Here is an 18644-nt window from a genome sequence, read left to right on the forward strand (position 1 = left end):
ACTCTGGCATAACAGGGGCCTTGTCCAGTGCCCTGGGAGTGGAGATGGGTAGAGTGCAATGTCTGATTCCATTTAGGTCCCGTCTGAATCCATTTCAAGCCACTTAAGGCAAAGACTGCTAAGTGCGCCCTGCTGCTTCTTCCTCGGCAGGTGCAACCAAGGATGTGCGTTGTGCGAGGAGCCTGACTCAGCAGCGGTTACCAGTGTTAAGGACTGAATAAGGACTTGAGAGAGACCCAGAGAAAGCAAGACAGTGTCTGGGCAAGATACAAAATACATGTTCATCATTCAGGTGATTACACAATCAGTATTTATCAAGAAGCTTTAAAAGTGTTGACCTCCGTGTAGACTCTCTATTAGAGAAGATATTCCATGTGAAGCAGTTTGCATAGCGCCTGGCACAGTGACATCACTCCATGAATGGTAAGTTCATATTTATTATTTTTAAAACATCATGCTAGCAATACACTTCATGATCTCATTTGGATGAAATAATTTATCAGTTCATGATTTTTTAGAATGCCATTTTGCTCTCTGGAGGTTTATGAATTTCTAAAAGTGTACATAAATGTGTGTCTGCTGTATTTAAGAAGCAGTGTCAAAGGAAACAAAGCTTTTCTCGCTTCTAGAGGAATGGCATGCTTCTCCTCTTGTTGGCAAGTGTTTGAGTCCCTTATACATGCATTTCAAATTTTCATATATTTTTCAAAATGCTGGGTTGGCAATGTTTGAAGCTGTTCCAATTAAAAAATGTATATGGACTATTAGTATAAAGCTTATGAAAAGGCTATAAAATGTCTGGGCATTTTCAGTTGAAAGATTCAGATTTGAAGTTCCGGGTAGTATATTCTCTAAAGTACTGTGGATTCTTGCTATTTAAAATGTGGTTTGAGGACCAACCTTCAGTATCACTGAGGAAGTTACTAGAAATGTGACTGACCTGAGCCAGTTCACCCCTCCTCAGGCAACCTGGTGGTTTTCCCCTCCTGGGAGGTCACCATATTAATACAGAACTCAGTGAGGACACCTCCTTTTATAGTTTGAGTTAGTTCCATCATCTTTTGGCTGTACTAACTCAGAGGCCAATAAACAGAAGTGAGTTTTCCTAAGCCCTCTCCAACCTCCAGAAAACAACCTCAGTAAAATCATAAACAAGAGAAACGGAAGCTGGGGAAAAACTACATTAGATAGAATGTGATATTTTAATGGTATTTACATATATTGATGTCTATCAAATCAATGATTACAAACTAATGTGCTACAAATCTGGAACAAAACTAAAGTTACTGAGAAAATGAGCTGTGTTAAAAAAAATAAGTTCCACTAACAGTTATTTATTCAAGGCTATAATTTAAATTTTATTTCCTAGGCACACTTACTAGTTTTCAGAGTGTATGTTACTGATAAAAATTCAGGATGTTTAATGAGAATATTGTTTTTTTATCTCATTATTTGTTTTCAAGGAAACACAGGAAAGGTAGTTATAATTGTATTTCAAAATGGTCTGGTTATTCTTTTGTTGCTAAAGAATGCATCAAAAAATTAGCCAAAATGGTTTCTACAGGCTTCTGAGATGAATGGAGAGCTGTGAGCTTATTTAGTACATTTTTTAAAGAAATTTCATTTTTATGGAGACGGTAAGAAAATGAAATAACAATGTATTTTTTTTCATATATCCTTTCAAAGGAAATGAGGCTAGGAGTCCTCAGTGGTTATAGGTATTAAATGCAGTTTCACCATCAATATAATCATTCAAGTCATTAATTTTAACAGATTTTTTTCTTCTGTTAATGTGTATAATCTATAATATCAGCGGTAATGACACTACTTTTTGGGTTTTCTACTGTGCTGTTGTTTTTCAGAAAATAATTGAATTAGAATGTTTTGTTTTATTCCCAATTTCTTTCATTATCAGAGTAACTTCTCTATTTAAATGTGAGCTAATGTAGAGAAAACCATTCTTTCCCCAAAATACAATACCTGGAACTGAATATATTTTAGTAGATCAAACTTTTTGACAAAAATCCTGAAGTATTCCAGGAACTTAGAATTGTGCAGGAAGTTTGGAAAATCTTCAGGCATTGGAAGGTCACTGAAACAGGACATTTCTTTGCTGGTGTTGGTGATGGCAGATTGATAGATACTCGCTAGGCCATCTTCATTATTTTCCTATTGAAATAAAAGAGTGATAATCTTGTATTAAAAAAAAAATCCCTTGGTTTCCTACTCTTCTTCCAAATCTAACCCCTGCGTGACATGAACCTCTTTCATTGCTGTAGTGTGACTCAAATGTCTGCCTGATGAGGTGCAGCATATGTGCTTCATCATCCTATGTGATATGACCTGGCTGGGGCCTTCCAGTGTTGCTCACTGGAGGGGCTGTTGCCATTGGTGGGATCGGGAGTGGGGGCAGTCCTTCTTCTGACACATTGCAGGATATTTAGCATCCCAGATCTCTACCTGTTTAATGTCAATCATTGTGACAACCAGCCCTCTTCTGAAATTCCCCCTGGGGAGGCCGTACCCATCCTCCACCTCGTTAGGAACCAATACACCCTGGGACACTGGTCAGAGACTACAATGGAGAATTTCAATTAAAATGAGTACTTTTGGGGGTAGGAAGTTTTTGCATCTTAATTTGAATCCTCCCCCGCCTTTATTTTATGCTTTATGTGAATCAACCTTCCTCAAGTGACACAGGTAAGTAGTATTAATGCCAATCAAATCTTAAACTTGATTCTAAATGTTATCGAGTATGCTTTGGTAAATCAGGAGGCAGCACATGCCGTGGTTGAGTTTATAATTCCCTCTGCAAAAGTGCTCTGCGTAATGATTTAATGTTAAATCATACAAGAGCCAAGTATGGTGATTCACTGTCTGTGAAATCAGCATGTTATCAAAGAAAGTTTTATAAGAAATCTACATAATGTCACCCAAGAACTCCTCAATAGATGCTTCTGCATATGCAGAGACTAGGCATAATCCAGGCACACAGTAGTTGCTGTTATCACTCAGTACTGGGGTAGGATATAAAGAAATGGAAAGGCTGTAGGAACTCATAAATTAACTGAAATAAGTTCCTTAATCTTATATAAATGGCCTTATGGCCTCTTTCACAGAATAGTAAGTAAAGGAAAGTAAATATTCAACTCTAATCCCACCACTGCAATAAATCAGTTGTATATGTTGCTTTCTCATCATTATTCACAGAAAATCATTACTTTCCTGCCAAATCTTCAGATCAAGACTCCTTACATTTTTGCCACACTTGAACGAGGCAGCCTGGACTAGCAGAAGGAGCCTGGTCTTTGAAGTTAGACACAGGTTTGAGTTCATCTCTTGCAGACTGTGTGAGCCTGGACCCGTCAGTACCCCTGAGCTTCAGTCCTCTCATCTGTAAACTAGGGAGGTGCTAGGTGCTCGAGTATTGTTTATTGTTACTGAGGAAGCGGTACGCTTCAGCAGAGCTGTCAGTTACACCTCACGGTTCACCACAGTAGAAGAAAGGCAACCAGGCCGCTGCTCTGACACCAAGGGAAGTGATATAAGCACACTCACTATCACATCTGAGTTTTCTGATATTTCCTTTACCAGAGGCTGTACTCAGTTTCAAAGAGTTAAAAAAGATTAAACTGTGGAATCTTGCCTCTGTTATCAACAAAGCTCTTTATATGTATTGGGCTTCACTGTGTCCAAATTTCAGAGATTATCCGTACTAACATGAGTTACCACAGCTGAGATGATGCTTACTCTCAGATCATGCCATTTAAGAGCAATAAAAAGTCCAAGTTCGTAAAGATCCTTCCTCATACATTTCACACTCTCTCTTTCTTCCTCATTCATTCATCCATTCATTCCCTCGTGTCTACCGTAGGCCAGGAGTCAGATGCCTTTTTTCCATGAGCAAAGTGTTTAACCTTCCTAGTCCAGAATCAAGGCTTAGATGATAACTTTGTTACAGTTTTAAGTGGCTCGGTAAAACTTAGATTAGGGTACGCCAGCTTTCTGGGTGATTAATTTGGTGTGGTGTTATTATTAACTGTATGTACATATTCGAAGGCAAAGGGAGTTTGTATTCGAACCTGAAGTGCTTTCTGTCTCATACACAAGGATACAGTGATCTGAACTCTGGATGAATAAAATCATGGTATTTTTATTTTCAAACACTAGCTTCAAATTGCATAATACGGTTGTCCCTTAATATTCACAGGGGGTTAGTTCCAGGACCCCTTGTGGATACCCACATGCATGGATGCTCAAGTCCATTATATAAAATGGTGTAGCACTTGCACAGAACCTATGCAAGTTATGTAAGGGAGAATCCTCATTTTCTCCTGTAAAATGGGGTTCTTCAGTTGTTCCAACATTAAACAATCATTATGAGGCTTTGATGAGATTAAAGTGCTTAGCACAATGCCTGACCCTAAATAACTGCTCCATCCATGTTTGCCTCTGTTGCCATTATTACCGGTCACTAGAGTTAGTCTTACTAAACCTGTCATCGTTTTAAAACAGCTAAACTAAGATCGACTGTTACACGAGAGCCAACATGTTAGTTTTTTCAAGTGCTTTAAATTGGCTTTAAAATGTGGTTGGCTCCTCTGTCAGGTCAATCTTAAGGGGATTTCGAGTGGAGAGAACTGGTTTGATGTCTCAGCCCCTACGGTAATTTCAGAGCCAGGGCAAGGCTTTCCTTTGGGGATTTTACTTGTGTAATTTGACACAATTGATGATGACATCACAATTCTTTTTATGAAGATCAAGTAATAATCTTTATCATTGGGTTGATTGGTATATAGCTGTGAAAAAAAAAAACTTCGTGCTCATGTGTGCTTCTTCCTGTGTTGGCTGAAGTAGATGTCTATATGTTTAGACAAATCTGGGTAAAATTGAGTTTGCCCAGGGTTATAAAGGGAAGATGATTCTTATTAATAAACAAATGTATATCAACTATATCTCCTGTTCAGGCCCTGAGCTTGGAGTTAGGGATAAGATGTAACCAGGACACACAGCTTCTATCTTTATGGAGCTTACTGTTATATTGAATTAAAATCAATTTGGACTTTGAAGATGGAAAGTGGAGACAGAATAAGATGAGAGGCTTTGCTCAACCAAGTCAAGGACAGGAGACAGTTTTCAAAACAAATAAATTTAACTCACATATTTACTTAAAATACAAGCACTGCCTAAAAATGACAGTTAAGCACAAATACAGATAAATAGCCTGAATTTCCTAGCAAATAGAATTTGCTACAATTTGCTTGTTTAAGATAAATGGTCATATGATAAGCATTTTCTTAATATAAATTTTTCTGAAGGTCAGAAGACTATATAGCAAAACCAAGTTAGTTTAGACAGTACTGATTTGGAATTTATGATCTTTTGATTATAGGCTGGACTGAAGTTTATCTTTGACGCTATAAAAATAAAAAGCTGTAAAAACTAAATTAAGTTTAAGAAAGACTATAAGGCTAATATTTAATCTACTAGAGGGAGCAACTTACAAAGCAAAAGTATATTCACTTATTATAAATGTAAATACAAAATCTTATAAACTAGTCTTTTTCATTATGAAACATAATTATATTGACCTCTACCAATCAATAGTTTGTTCTCATGGCTAGTTACTCTAACCAGTTTGGAAATAAAATTTATTTCTTTGAAAATATTCTATCATTCCATATTTTCACTCTTTCAGGTGGACTTTATAACTATCTGCTCCATTGTTTGTAATAAGAGTAACTGAAACTCTTTTTACTTCCTTGTCCTACAGTTAGAGGCAAAATTGTCATTCCCACATGCTAGTCCATGGACTAGTTGCATTAGAAGAATTCAGGGGAGATTTGAAAAATATAAAGTGTGAGTAGGTCTGGTTTGGGCCCAGACATCTGTATTTTACAAGTGCTGCCCAGCTGATTCTTATGCATAGTGAACATTGGAAAACACCATCTTTATTAGAGCATCACTGCATTCTGCCATCTCTCCATTAGGCTGGTACTTCCCTGATCTCTGGCCTTGATCACTGACAGAGCCTCCTAATTAAACTCCCTGACTCAGATATTGCCCACTTTCTTCACTGACTTCAGGGTAAACAGTACACTCGTTGGCATGGGACACAAGGTCCTTACAATGAGACCCTGGCTATTCTCTCCAGCCTCATCAGTTATCACTCAGCCACTTTCATCCTTCTTTCCAGCCACATCACACGACTTTCTATTCTGTAAGTGTATCAGGTTTCACAAGCTTCCATACCTTTGCACATACCATTTGCTCTGCCTAGAACACTTTCTCTATATTCATGTACCTGATCTCTGAACATTGTAAAGACAAATAAAAGCATCACATCCTTTAGGAAGCTTGCCCTATTCTCTGCTGAGTGGGATTCCGTGCTTTCCATAACATTTAGTGTATCAGCCCTTATACAATTGCACTCTGTAGATTTGCTTTAGTTCCACCCCACCAGCCCCCCACCGACACCCCACTGAAAAATGAGCCCTTTGACGGCAGGGATGGTGCATTTGGGTCTTTTTAGTACCTAGTACATGCCTGGTGCGTAGTATGCAATCAGGTAATATGTTTGTTGAATGAGTGAAAGAAGTAATGTTAATCGGAAGCTTTTTTCCCTCATTGCAAACAGGACTTAATGATACTAAAATGGACGTTTAATAGTGTAATGGGAATAAGTAAATGGTTTTGCTGATAGTATGCTATAAACTTTGTTTTGTTTTATGCATGAAAATGTTATGATTTTGCTAATATTATGCTGTAAACTTTATTGCGTTCATGCAAACATTACATCTTTAAAAATACTAGGGAAAACTGACCAAAGTATATCTTAAACAGCTGGAGAAGAGGCTTAAGAACCATGGTATTTTACATTTGATTGTCTGGAGAGTTATAAATATCTAACATGTTAAATTTAGCTCTGTTAAATGGGTAGCAGTGTACAAAAACTTATATTGAATTATGCTGTGATAGATTCTTCGGATAAATTTATCTAAGGGAACTTCTGAAAGTAAAACAAGGGTAAGGTGGTTATCTTTTCCGGGAAGGAAATGGCTCTTTGTTCTAAGCTAGTTCTATATGATGTTAAACTGAACATGCCAGTTGAAACAGAAGAAAGGCTGTGAGGCATAGAAAAAAATAGATGAACTATATGTTAAGTCAGTGTGGAAATGGCACCATATGGGAAATTCTATTTGGTGATATCCCATGTGTCTGCTTCACAGTCTTATCTTTCTATTATCAACATTTAAATCAATGACTTTGATGGAGACAAATACAGGTGATCAAATTTGTATATACCCAAAGCATGGAGGCATAGAAACGTGACACAGGATTGAAACTTCAAATAAACGCTTAAAATGAAGTATAGTTGATTTGCAATATTATATTACTTTCTGGTGTACCACATAGTGATTGAATATTTTTATAGATTATACTCCATTTAAAGTTATTACAAAATAATGGCTATGTTTCCCTGTTCTGTACAGTATATCCTGTTGCTTATTTACTTTATACATGGTAGTTTGTGTCTCTTAGTCCCATACCCGTATCCTGTCCTTCCCTGCTTCCTCTCCCCACTGGTAACAACTAGTTTGTTCTCTACATCTGTGAGTCTGTTTCTGTTTTGTTATATACATTTGTCTGTTTTATTTTTCAGAATCCACATATAAGTGATAACAGAGTATTTGTCTTTCTCTGATTTATTTCACTAAGCATAATACTACCCACGTCCATCCAGGTTGTTGCAAATGCCAGAATTTCATTCTTTTTAATGGCCAAATAGTATTCCATTATATATATATATACTGCATCTTTATCCATTCATCTCTTGATGGGCACTTTGGTTGCTTCCATATTTTGGCTATTGTAAATAATGCTGCTATAGACATTGGGGTACATGTATCTTTTTGAATTAGTGGTTTTGGCTTTTTTGAATATATACCCAGGAGTGTATTTGCTCAGTCATATGGTAGTTTTATTTTTAATTTTTTGAGGAACCTCCATACTGTTTTCCACAGTGACTGTACTAGTATACATTCCCACCAGCACTATACAAGGGATCCCTTTTTTCCGCATCCTTGCCAACATTTGTTATTTGTGTTCTTTTTGATAATAGCCATTCTGACTGGTGTGAGGTAATATCTCACTGTGGTTTTAATTTGCACTTCTCTGTAGATGAGCAGTGTTAAGCATCTTTTCATGTGCCTGTTGACCATCTGTGTGTCTCCTTTGGAAAAATATTTATTCAGGTCTTCTGCCCATTTTTTAATTGGGTTTTATTGAGTTGTATGAGCTGTTTATATATTTTGGATATTAATCCCTTATCAGTCATATCATTTGCAAGTATTTTCTCCCATTCAGTAGGTGTCTTTTTGTTTTGTTGATGGTTTCCTTTGCTGTGCAAAAGCTTTTACATTTTATTAGATCCCATTTGTTTATTTTTGCTTTTGTTTCTTTTGCTTTAGGGGGCAGATCCAAAAAAAATATTGCTGTGATTCATGTCAAAGAGTGTTCTGCCTTATGTTCTTTTTCTAGGACTTTTATGGTTTCAGGTCTTACATCCATTTTGAGTTTTTGTATATGGTGTAGGGAAGTTCTAATATTCTTTTACATAGCAAACTTGACAGAAGATTGAAACTTCAAATAAACACTCTTTGACTAAAGATAAAACCAACTAAATAATGTTTAACATGCACAAATGTGAATTCCTACAAATAGGATTAAAGAATTAGTTTCACAAAGATAGTGACCCAAGTCATCAGTGATTCAAATGAAAAACACCGAGGGGTTTTAAATGATCCCAAGCTTAGTATAAATCATTAGAATTATGTGAGACAAAGCGTGATGGTAAACCAACATAAGTTTAATCTCACTATTTTGGCTGGTTCTAAGACCTACCATCTACCACTTATTAGTCACTATAGGCAAACCACTTACCCTTGGCTTTCTCACTTTTCAGTTGGAATTAATAATAACTAATGTAGGAGAGTATTGTGAGTATAGAATGAGATAATTCATATGAAAATAATTATATAAATGATAGCTTTAATTTTGCGGATTCTGAAAAAGCTGGTGCAACAGTAAACTGTTTTAGTAGAGGTGTAGCATTCAAACCAAGGGAAGCATAAGATGTAGTGGGAATGTGTCAAACGAATTGATTATAAAGTTTTTGAGAGCAGTGATTATGTCTGATTCACTCTCCATTGTCTAAAGCACTGCTAAACACCTCTTTGGTTCTGAAAAAAAGTATATGTTGTGGAGATAAACTGGCTTGGAACATTGGATCTTGGGGGAGTCACATTTTAAGAGAGAAAGTGATATTTTAGATTGAATCTAGAGGAAGGAAACCAAGATGAAGAGACGTTTAGAGACTATTACACGAGGAGTAATTAAAATAATTGAATATATGTAGCTTGGATAAAGACATATTTATATCCAAATGTAAAAAGGAAAGAAAAAACAATGTATATCGGTAAGTTCTGTATGAGCATAGGTATCAGGAACAGTAAAGGAGGCAGAGCAGGTTAGAGGCTGAAGGAAGAACATGCTTTCCTCTCTCAGTACCTCAGTAAGGTTATTAATTGTGAGGGCTCAGGAATCCTACAGACCTTCACTTTTATTCTTTTTCCACTACCTATGTTCCCTTGTGCAAGTTGTTTATCCCAAACGTTAGTTTTGTCTTCATATGTAAGTGAGGATAATCATAACACCTACGTCCTAGAATTATTGTGAAGAAAACTGAGATGAAGCATGGCAAGTGCTTCCCATTGCTGGAGAAAGTGCTAAAATATATGTTAATTATCCACCCTTCCCATGTTCCAAAGCGGCCACTAGGGGGTGCCAGAGAACTGGTAACCACTAGTTTGTTCTCTAAATCTGTGAGTCTTATTTCTTTTTTGTTATATCCACTAGTTTGTTTTGTTTTTTAGATTCCATGTATAAGTGATATAATACAGTATTTGTTTTTCTCTCTCTGACTAATTTCACTTAGCACAATACTCACCAAGCCCATCCATATTTTTGCAAATGGCAAAATTTCATTCTATTTTTATGGCTGAATAGTATTCCATTGTATACATATACCACTTCTTTTTTATCCATTCATCTGTTGGTGGATACTTAGGTTGCTTCCATATCTTGGCAATTGTAAATAATGCTGCTATGAACATTGGGGTGCATGTATCTTTATTGAATTAGTGTTTTTGATTTTTTTCAGATAAATATCCGGGAATGGAATTGCTGGGTTATATGGTAGTTCTAGTTTTAGTTTCTTGAGAAACATTCCTACTGTTTTTCATAGTGGCTGCACCAATTTACATTCCCTCTAACAGTGTACGAGGGTTCCCTTTTCTCCACATCCTTGCTAACATTTGTTATTTGTGCGTGTGTGTGCGTGTGTGTCTGTGTGTGTCTAATGATAAACATTCTGACAGATGTCTGTATCCTTCCCCAGGTTAGGGTAGTTTCAAAAAGGATCTTGCTGTGATTTATGTCATGGAGTGTTCTGCCTATGTTTTCCTCTAACAGTTTTATAGTGTCTGGACTTCCGTTTAGGTCTTTAATCCATTTTGAGCTTATTTTTGTGTATGGTGTTAGGGAGTGTTCTAATTTCATTCTTTTATGTGTAGCTGTCCAGTTTTCCCAGCACCACTTATTGAAGAGGCTGTCTTTTCTCCATTGTATATTCTTGCCTCCTTTATGAAAGATAAGGTGAACATATGTGTGTGGGCTTATCTCTGGGTTTTCTAACTTGTTCCATTGATCTATCTTTCTGTTTTTGTGCCAGTACCATACTGCCTTGACTACTGTAGCTTTGTAGTATAGTCTGAAGTCAGGGGGCCTCATTCCTCCAGCTCCATTTTTCTTTCTCAAGACTACTTTGGCTATTCAGGATCTTTGGTGTTTCCATACAAATTGTGAAATTTTTTATTCTAGTTCTGTGAAAAATACCATTGGTAGTTTGATAGGGATTGCATTGAATCCGTAGATTGTTTTGGGTACTATAGTCATTTTCACAATGCTGATTCTTCCAATCCAAGAACATGGCATATCTCTCCATCTGTTTGTATCATCTTTAATTTCTTTCATCAGTGTCTTATAGTTTTCTACATACAGGTCTTTTTGTCTCCCTAGGTAGGTATATTCCTAGGTATTTTATTCTTTTTGTTGCAGTGGTAAATGGGAGTGTTTCCTTAATTTCTCTTGCAGATTTTTCATCATTAGTGTATAGGAATGCAAGAGATTCCTGTGCATTAATTTTGTATGCTGCTACTTTGCCAAATTCATTGATTAGGTCTTGTAGTTTTCTGGTAGCATCTTTAGGATTCTCTATGTATAGTATCATGTCATCTGAAAACAGTGACACCTTTACTTCTTCTTTTCTAATTTAGATTCCTTTTACTTCTTTTTCTTCTCTGATTGCTGTGGCTAAAACTTCCAAAACTATGCTGAATAAGAGAGTAAGACTGGGAAGCCTTGTCTTCTTCCTGATCTTAGTGGAAATGGTTTCAGTTTTTCACCATTGAGACCGATGTTGGCTGTGGGCTTGTCATATATGGCCTTTATTATGTTGAGGAAACATCCCTCTATGCATACTTTCTGGAGGGTTTTTATCATAAATGGGTGTTGAATTTTGTCAAAAGCTGTATCTATTGAGATGATCATATGGTTTTTCTCCTTCAGTTTGTTAATATGGTTTATCACATTGATTGATTTTTGTGTGTTGAAGAATCCTTGCATTCCTGGGATAAACCCCAGTTGATCATCGTTTATGATCCTTTTAATGTGTTGCTGGATTCTGTTTGCTAGTATTTTGTTAAGGATTTTTGCATGTATGTTCGTCAGTGATATTGGCCTGTAGTTTTCTTTTTTTGTGACATCTTTGTCTGGTTTTGGTATCAGGGTGATGGTGGCCTTGTAGAATGAGTTTGGAAGTGTTCGTCCCTCTGCTATATTTGGAAGAGTTTGAAAAGAATAGGTGTTAGCTCTTCTCTAAATGTTTCTTTGAATTTGCCTGTGAAACCTTCTGGTCCTGGGCTTTTATTTGTTGGAAGATTTTTAATCTCAGTCTGAATTTCAGTGCTTGTGATTGGTCTGTTTATACTTTCTATTTCTTCCTCATTCAGTCTTGGAAGGTTGTGCATTTCTAAGAAATTGTCCATTTCTTCCAGGTTGTCCATTTTATTGGCATATAGTTGCTTGTAGTAATCTCTCATGATCCTTTGTATTTCTGCAGTATCAGTTGTTAGTTCTTCTTTTTCGTTTCTAATTGTATTGATTTGAATCTTCTCCCCTTTTCTCCTGATGAGTCTGGGTAATGGTTTATCAATTTTGTTTATCTTCTCAAAGAACCAGCTTTTAGTTTTATTGATCTTTGCCATTGTTTCCTTCATTTCTTTTTTGTTTATTTTTGATCTGGTCTTTATGATTTCTTTCCTTCTGCTAACTTTGGGGGTTTTTTGTTCTTCTTTCTCTAATTGCTTTAGGTGTAAGGTTAGGTTGTTTATTGGAGACAGTTCTTGTTTCTTGAGGTTGGATTGTACTGCTATAAACTTCTCTCCTAGAACTGCTTTTGCTGCCTCCCATGGGTTTTGGATAATCATGTTTTCACTGTCATTTGTTTGTAGGTTTTTTTTTTTATTTCATCTTTGATTTCTTCAGTGATCCCTTGGTAATTTAACAGTGTATTGTTTAGCCTCCATGTGTTTGTATTTTTTTACAGATATTTCCTGTAATTGATATCTAATCTCATAGTGTTGTGGTCAGAAAAGATAGTTGATACGATTTCAAATTTCAGATTTACCAAGGCTTGATTTATGACCCAAGATATGATCTGTCTTGGAGAATATTCCATGAACACTTGAGAAGGAAGTGTATTCTGTTGTTTTTGGATGGAATATCCTATAAATATCAATTAAGTCCATTTTGTTTAATGTATCATTTAAAGCTTGTGTTTCCTTATTTATTTTCATTTTGGATGATCTGTCCATTGGTGAATATTGGGTGTTAAAGTCCCCTACTATGATTGTGTTACTGTCGTTTTCCCCTTTTAAGGCTGTTAGCATTTACCTTATGTATTGAGGTGCTCCTATGTTGGGTGCATAAATATTTACAATTGTTATATCTTCTTCTTGGATTGATCCCTTGATCATTATGTAGTGTCCTTCTTTGTCTCTTGTAATAGTCTTTAAAGTCTATTTTGTCTGATATGAGAATTGCTACTCCAGCTTTCTTTTGATTTCCATTTACATGGAATATCTTTTATCCATCTCCTCCCTTTCAGTCTGTAAGTGTCTCTAGGTCTGAAGTGGGTCTCTTTTAGACAGCATATATATGAGTCTTGTTTTTGTATTCATTTAACAAGCCTGTGTCTTTTGGTTGGAGCATTTACTCCAGTCACCTTTAAGGGAATTATCCATATGTATTTCCTATTACCATTTTCTTAATTGTTTTGGATTTGTTTTTGTAGGTCGTTTTCTTCTCTTGTGTTTCCCACTTAGAGAAACTCCTTTACTATCTTTGGTAGAGCTGGTTTGGTGGTGCTGAATTCACTTAGCTTTTGCTTGTCTGTAAAACTTTGATTTCTCTGTGAAGTCTGAATGAGATCCTTGCCAGGTAGAATAATCTTGGTTGTAGGTTCGTCTCTTTCATCACTTTTAATATATTGTGCCATTCCCTTCTGGCTTGTAGAGTTTCTGCTGAGAAATCAGCTGTTAACCTTATGGGAGTTCCATTGTATGTTATTTGTTGTTTTTCCCTTGTTGCTTTTAGTAATTTTTCTTAGTCTTTAATTTTTGTCAATTTGATTACTATGTGTCTTGGCGTGTTTCTCCTTGGGTTTATCCTGCCTGGGACTCTCTGCACTTCCTGGACTTGGGTGGTTATTTCCTTTCCCATGTTTGGGAAGTTTTTGACTATAATCTCTTCAAATATTTTCTCTGGTCGTTCCTTTCTCTCTTCTCTTTCTGGGACCGGTATAATGCGTATGTTGGTGCATTTAATGTTGTCCCAGAGGTCTCTTAGGCTGTCTTCTTTTCTTTTCATTCTTTTCTCTTTATTCTGTTCTGCAGTGGTTAATTCCACCATTCTGTCTTCCAGGTCACTGATCTGTTCTTCTGCCTCAGTTATTCTGCTATTGATTCCTCCTAGTGTAGTTTTCATTTCAGTTATTGTATTGTTCATCTCTGTTAGTTTGTTCTTTAAGTCTTCTAGGTTCTTTAATTCTTCTAGGTCTTTGTTAAACATCTCTTGCATCTTCTCAATCTTTGCATCCATTCTTTTCCTGAGGTCCTGGATCATCTTCCCTATCATTATTCTGAGTTCTTTCTCTGGAAGGTTGCCAGTCTCCACTTCATTTATTTGTCTTTTGGGAGTTTTATCTTGTTCCTTCATCTGGTACACAGTCTTCTGCCTTTTCATTTTGTCTATCTTTCTGTGAATGTGGTTTTCGTTCCACTGGCTGCAGGATGGTAGTTCTTGCTTCTGTTGTCTGCCCTCTGTTAAGCTGTCTAAGAGGCTTGTGCAAGCTTCCTGATGGGAGGGACTGGTGGTGGATTGACCTGGGTGTTGCTCTGGTGGGCAGAGCTCAGTAAAACTTTAATCCAGTTGTCTGCTGATGGTTGGGACTGAGTTCCCTCCTTGTTGGTTGTTTGCCTGAGGAGACCCAGCACTGGAGCCTACAGGTTCTTTGGTGGGACTAATGGCAGACTCTGGGAAGGCTCTTGCCAAGGAGAACTTCCCAGAACTTCTGCTGCCAGTGTCCTTGTCCCCACTGTGAGCCACAGCCACCCTCCACCTCTGCAGGAGACCCTCCAACACTAGCAGGTAGGTCTGGTTCAGTCTCCTGTGGGGTCACTGCTCCTTCCCCCTGGGTCCTGGTGCACACACTAGTTTGTGTGTGTTCCCTCCAAGAGTGGAGTCTCTGTTTCCCATAGTCCTGTCAAACTCCTGCAATCAAGTCTCACTAGCCTTCAAAGTCTGATTCTCTGGGAATACCTCTTTCCGTTGCTGGACCCCCAGGTTGGGAAGCCTGATGTGGGGGCTCAGAACCTTCACTCCAGTGGGTGGACTTCTGTGGTATAAGTGTTCTCCAGTTTGTGAGTCATCCACCCAGCAGTTATGGGATTTGATTTTATTGTGATTGTGCCTCTCCTACCATCTCATTGTGGCTTCACCTTTGTCTTTGGATGTGAGGTATATTTTTGGTTAGTTCCAGTGTCTTCCTATTGATGATTGTTCAGCAGTTCAAGGGGATATTTTTAAAGGGATAATGAATATGTGTATTTATGTAGTAAATATTTATTGAGTACATAGTATTTGCCAAATATTGCACATACTTGAACTACTGCACAAATTGTTGCCCAGTCAAAGTCTTTCAGGAACATACTTTCAAAAATAAATAATCATTTAAAACTAGCACATTAGTCATGAGGACATGATAGCTTCCAATGTATTTAAAATATTTTGTACTCTGTAATAGTTTAAGTTTTCTCTTACAATTTTGTTTATAGTATTAACTGTTCATGAAACTTCCCTTTCGTAGATTAAATAAAGGGGTACTTTAGCCACATCATTATTGAAATTATCACATCTTCTGAATTATTGAAATAAATCCTGGATTATTACAGTGGGCTTCTAACCAGTCTTCTTGTTTCTACCCTTGCCCACTTACATTTTCCACCCTGAAGCCAGATAAATTTCTTATATTGTTAATTTAATTTATGCTACTTCTCTGCTTAAAACCTCATTTGGTTTCCCATTTAAAAAATTTTTGAGTCTTAGTGTATGTTATAAATATTTTAGACCAGTTACATTTTGTTGTGTGTAACAAATGTACAAAACAAAAAATTGCAATATATATGAATGAAATGATGAATGTAATCAACACCGAACTCTGTCACAGCCAGTATTTTAAAAAATGCACAAACCTGTTAGTCAGAAAGAGATGTGGAGAAAATCCCCCAATTTTAGAACAAAATCCATAATCATAGTCTTGGCTCTAAACTCCCGACAAAGCAAAGTCACTACCATTTTTCTTCTTTCTATGCTATTCCTCTAGTGTAGGATGCTTCTTTGTGTCTTCTTTAAGCTTTCAAGGCTGGCCTTGATTTTTCTGTGACTGGACAAACAATTATGACACATGGGAAAAAGCAGAAATGTAGTTGATATGGATAATTCTCAACATTTTCAAAGGAGGATCCTTTGTTGACTGAGGTGATTGGAGAAGCCAGAGAGAATGGAATTGTTGTAATAAGAAAGGAGTGGAAGATTAGTGGGGAGAAGATAGAGGAGGCAGTTCATTTGGAACTGGAGGATGGAGCAGCAGTAGGGAGAAAGGGTTGAAAAGATTGTGGGGATGACATGATATCAAAGAGAAACTTTGAGAGAAATCAGAGACGTCTGATAAGGATTTTTTCAATTAAGTTTTGCCTTATGGTGTCAGATGTATCCTTTGTCTTCCCACAGAAATATATGAATTGTTTGCTAACATTTCATAGAATTTGATTTATCTAAGGGAATAGTGAAAACAAGAACAGAGGTTGCCAACAGGATTAATTTATTTACTTTAAGGACAGTGTACTCCACAATCCAATTTGTGTGTGTGTAGAGGGAGGAGTACAGGAAGAATGTGGATATGTTGGGTTTTACCTTTTCTATTCCCAGGGATGGCTCTATTTTCAGGACCTGATGACTTACTAGCTATAAATAGCAAAGGAGAGAGAGACAATAAAGATTATTTGTAAGATTTTGAGCCTTGTAGACCATCATATATTAGGAACAAGAGCCTTCCTGGTGTAGCCTATTTGGAATCAGTTTTAGAAGTGGTGCTAGGATGTCTAAGAGGTAGCAGAATATCTGGGCCTGAGCAATAGCTAGAGTGAGGGTTAAAGATAGACTTGGAGGTATAAGACCAGAGTTGGGAGAAAACTCACAGAAGAATGAGCATGTGAACACTCTAAGGTTGGAGTTAGGAGACAGCCCTTCTCTCAGGACTTGATTCAGGAGTGGTGGGAAGGCTCTGGTCAGCTAAGTGCCTCTCTATCTGCTGATTGATGCTTGAAGTCCCACTCTTGGGTCTTTATCCATTTCATTCAGAGGAAGCCTTTGATACTTCTGTTTGCTTCCCGCAGCATAAGCATAGCACCTTACCAAGTAGTTGCTAAATTGATAAAATTCAGATACCCTGGGGTTAGTGTTTCTAGGTAAAATACAAATAGTGCATAGGCTGCCCTTACAGTAAAACATTATTTGTTGTTTACCTGAAATTTAAAATTAACGGGGTGTTCTGTATTTTTATTTGCTAAATCTGTCAGCCTTCTCTGGAAGGGCTCAACAATGTTAGCAGATGGTCAGTCATTGAAAACTGAGTGTAAGTTAATTTGTCAGATTTCTTTTTTTTAACTGAAAGAAGAATTTTTATGAGGAGAGGTAAGTCTAAGAGCCAACTGGGGGCAAAAGAAGGGTCAGGACAATGGCCTGCAGGAACAGCCACTATGGAGAAAGAATAAATAACAAAAGAGCAGGAGCTATCCAAGGGGGCAGTGGTGGAGATGAGTGTGGGGTCATGGAGGGTAGCAAGGGGAACAGCATGAACTGAGGTAAAGGCGTGAGAGTTATTATGGCATGAGTTTAGGAAATATGACCAGTCCAATATCACCAGAGTATAACAAGGGAAGCAGGGAGAAGTAAGAACAAGGTAGACTAAGGCCAGATAATGGATCTTGTATGTTATCAGCCTTGGATATTATCCAAAATGTGATGGGAAACTTTGGAAGGGTTTTGAGGATGGGCTCGCCATGCCATACTTGTTGCAGTGTGGAGGATGGATTGGAGTACCAGGGCATTATCAACACCTATTGTTTTTCAGCTCTCACCATTTGTCTGGATGATTTATTATGAAGCATCATTTATATCAGTTACCTGGAGACTTTAACAATGTCATTTTTCTTACCTCTCTCTTATTTACAGGGCAAAGAGTACTGCTATTGGCCTGGGATCCTCTGACCCCAGAGTATTTATCCATAGGCTGGGCATTGTGAGTTTGTCCCCAGTCTTGCCTAACCTTTTGTTAACCCATCTATGACTGTTTACTTCAATGAAGTGCATTCCAATAGTGAGTACAAAATTCACTAATTACAGCCCTCTCAGGTAGAATTACAATAAACATTGTTATATAATGGATAAAACTCAGTCATCTGAACACAGGGAATGGTAATATGACACAAAAGAGAAAGCAGTGTCACTGAGAAAGCAGGAAGATTAATTTGCAGTTGAGGCTGGAATTCATATGTACAAAATCTTTCATTTCCTCTTGTCTTCATGAGGTTAACCAGACATCTTGTAGGTGCTTTCTAGGCTAAATGATACCTCTTAAAAATTTTATAAAAGCCGTATACGAACATATTCTCATTGAAAACACATACATATATACATGTGCATTTACATAAATGAGAAAATATTGCATGTATTATTTTGTTCCTAGCTCTTTTCATTAAGCAATATGTTTTGCAGAGAGTTCCATGTCAGTTGATTTCATATGTTTTACAGTACATTATTTTACACTGTGGTGGGTATTTGAGTGGTTTCTAGTTTTTCATGATTATAAACAAAGCTGCATTGAATGTCCTTGTTCATCCATC

At 37.1% G+C, this 18644-nt stretch overlaps 1 protein-coding gene and 1 long non-coding RNA gene across 3 annotated transcripts in view; one reads left to right on the forward strand and one right to left on the reverse strand.

The window, feature by feature from the left end:
* Nucleotides 1–18644, forward strand: part of LOC307184679 — a 554503-nt gene that overhangs the window by 111418 nt on the left and 424441 nt on the right. For both annotated transcript variants that reach the window (XR_013827789.1, XR_013827790.1), the window contains exon 3: nucleotides 151–423. This is a non-coding gene — a long non-coding RNA (uncharacterized lncRNA). The remainder of the gene's footprint in view (nucleotides 1–150; nucleotides 424–18644) is intronic.
* The window catches only part of FMO2 (flavin containing dimethylaniline monoxygenase 2), a gene marked incomplete at its 3' end in the record, with an annotated part of 92666 nt that overhangs the window by 18725 nt on the left and 55297 nt on the right, over nucleotides 1–18644 (reverse strand). Inside the window, 1 exon segment of the mRNA XM_079918260.1 lies at nucleotides 1981–2169. Within this exon segment, the coding sequence (XP_079774386.1) occupies nucleotides 1981–2169 (189 nt within the window).

Source organism: Stenella coeruleoalba, assembly GCF_951394435.1.
Source record: "Stenella coeruleoalba genome assembly, chromosome: 1".
In the NCBI taxonomy this organism is placed as follows: Eukaryota; Metazoa; Chordata; class Mammalia; order Artiodactyla; family Delphinidae; genus Stenella; species Stenella coeruleoalba.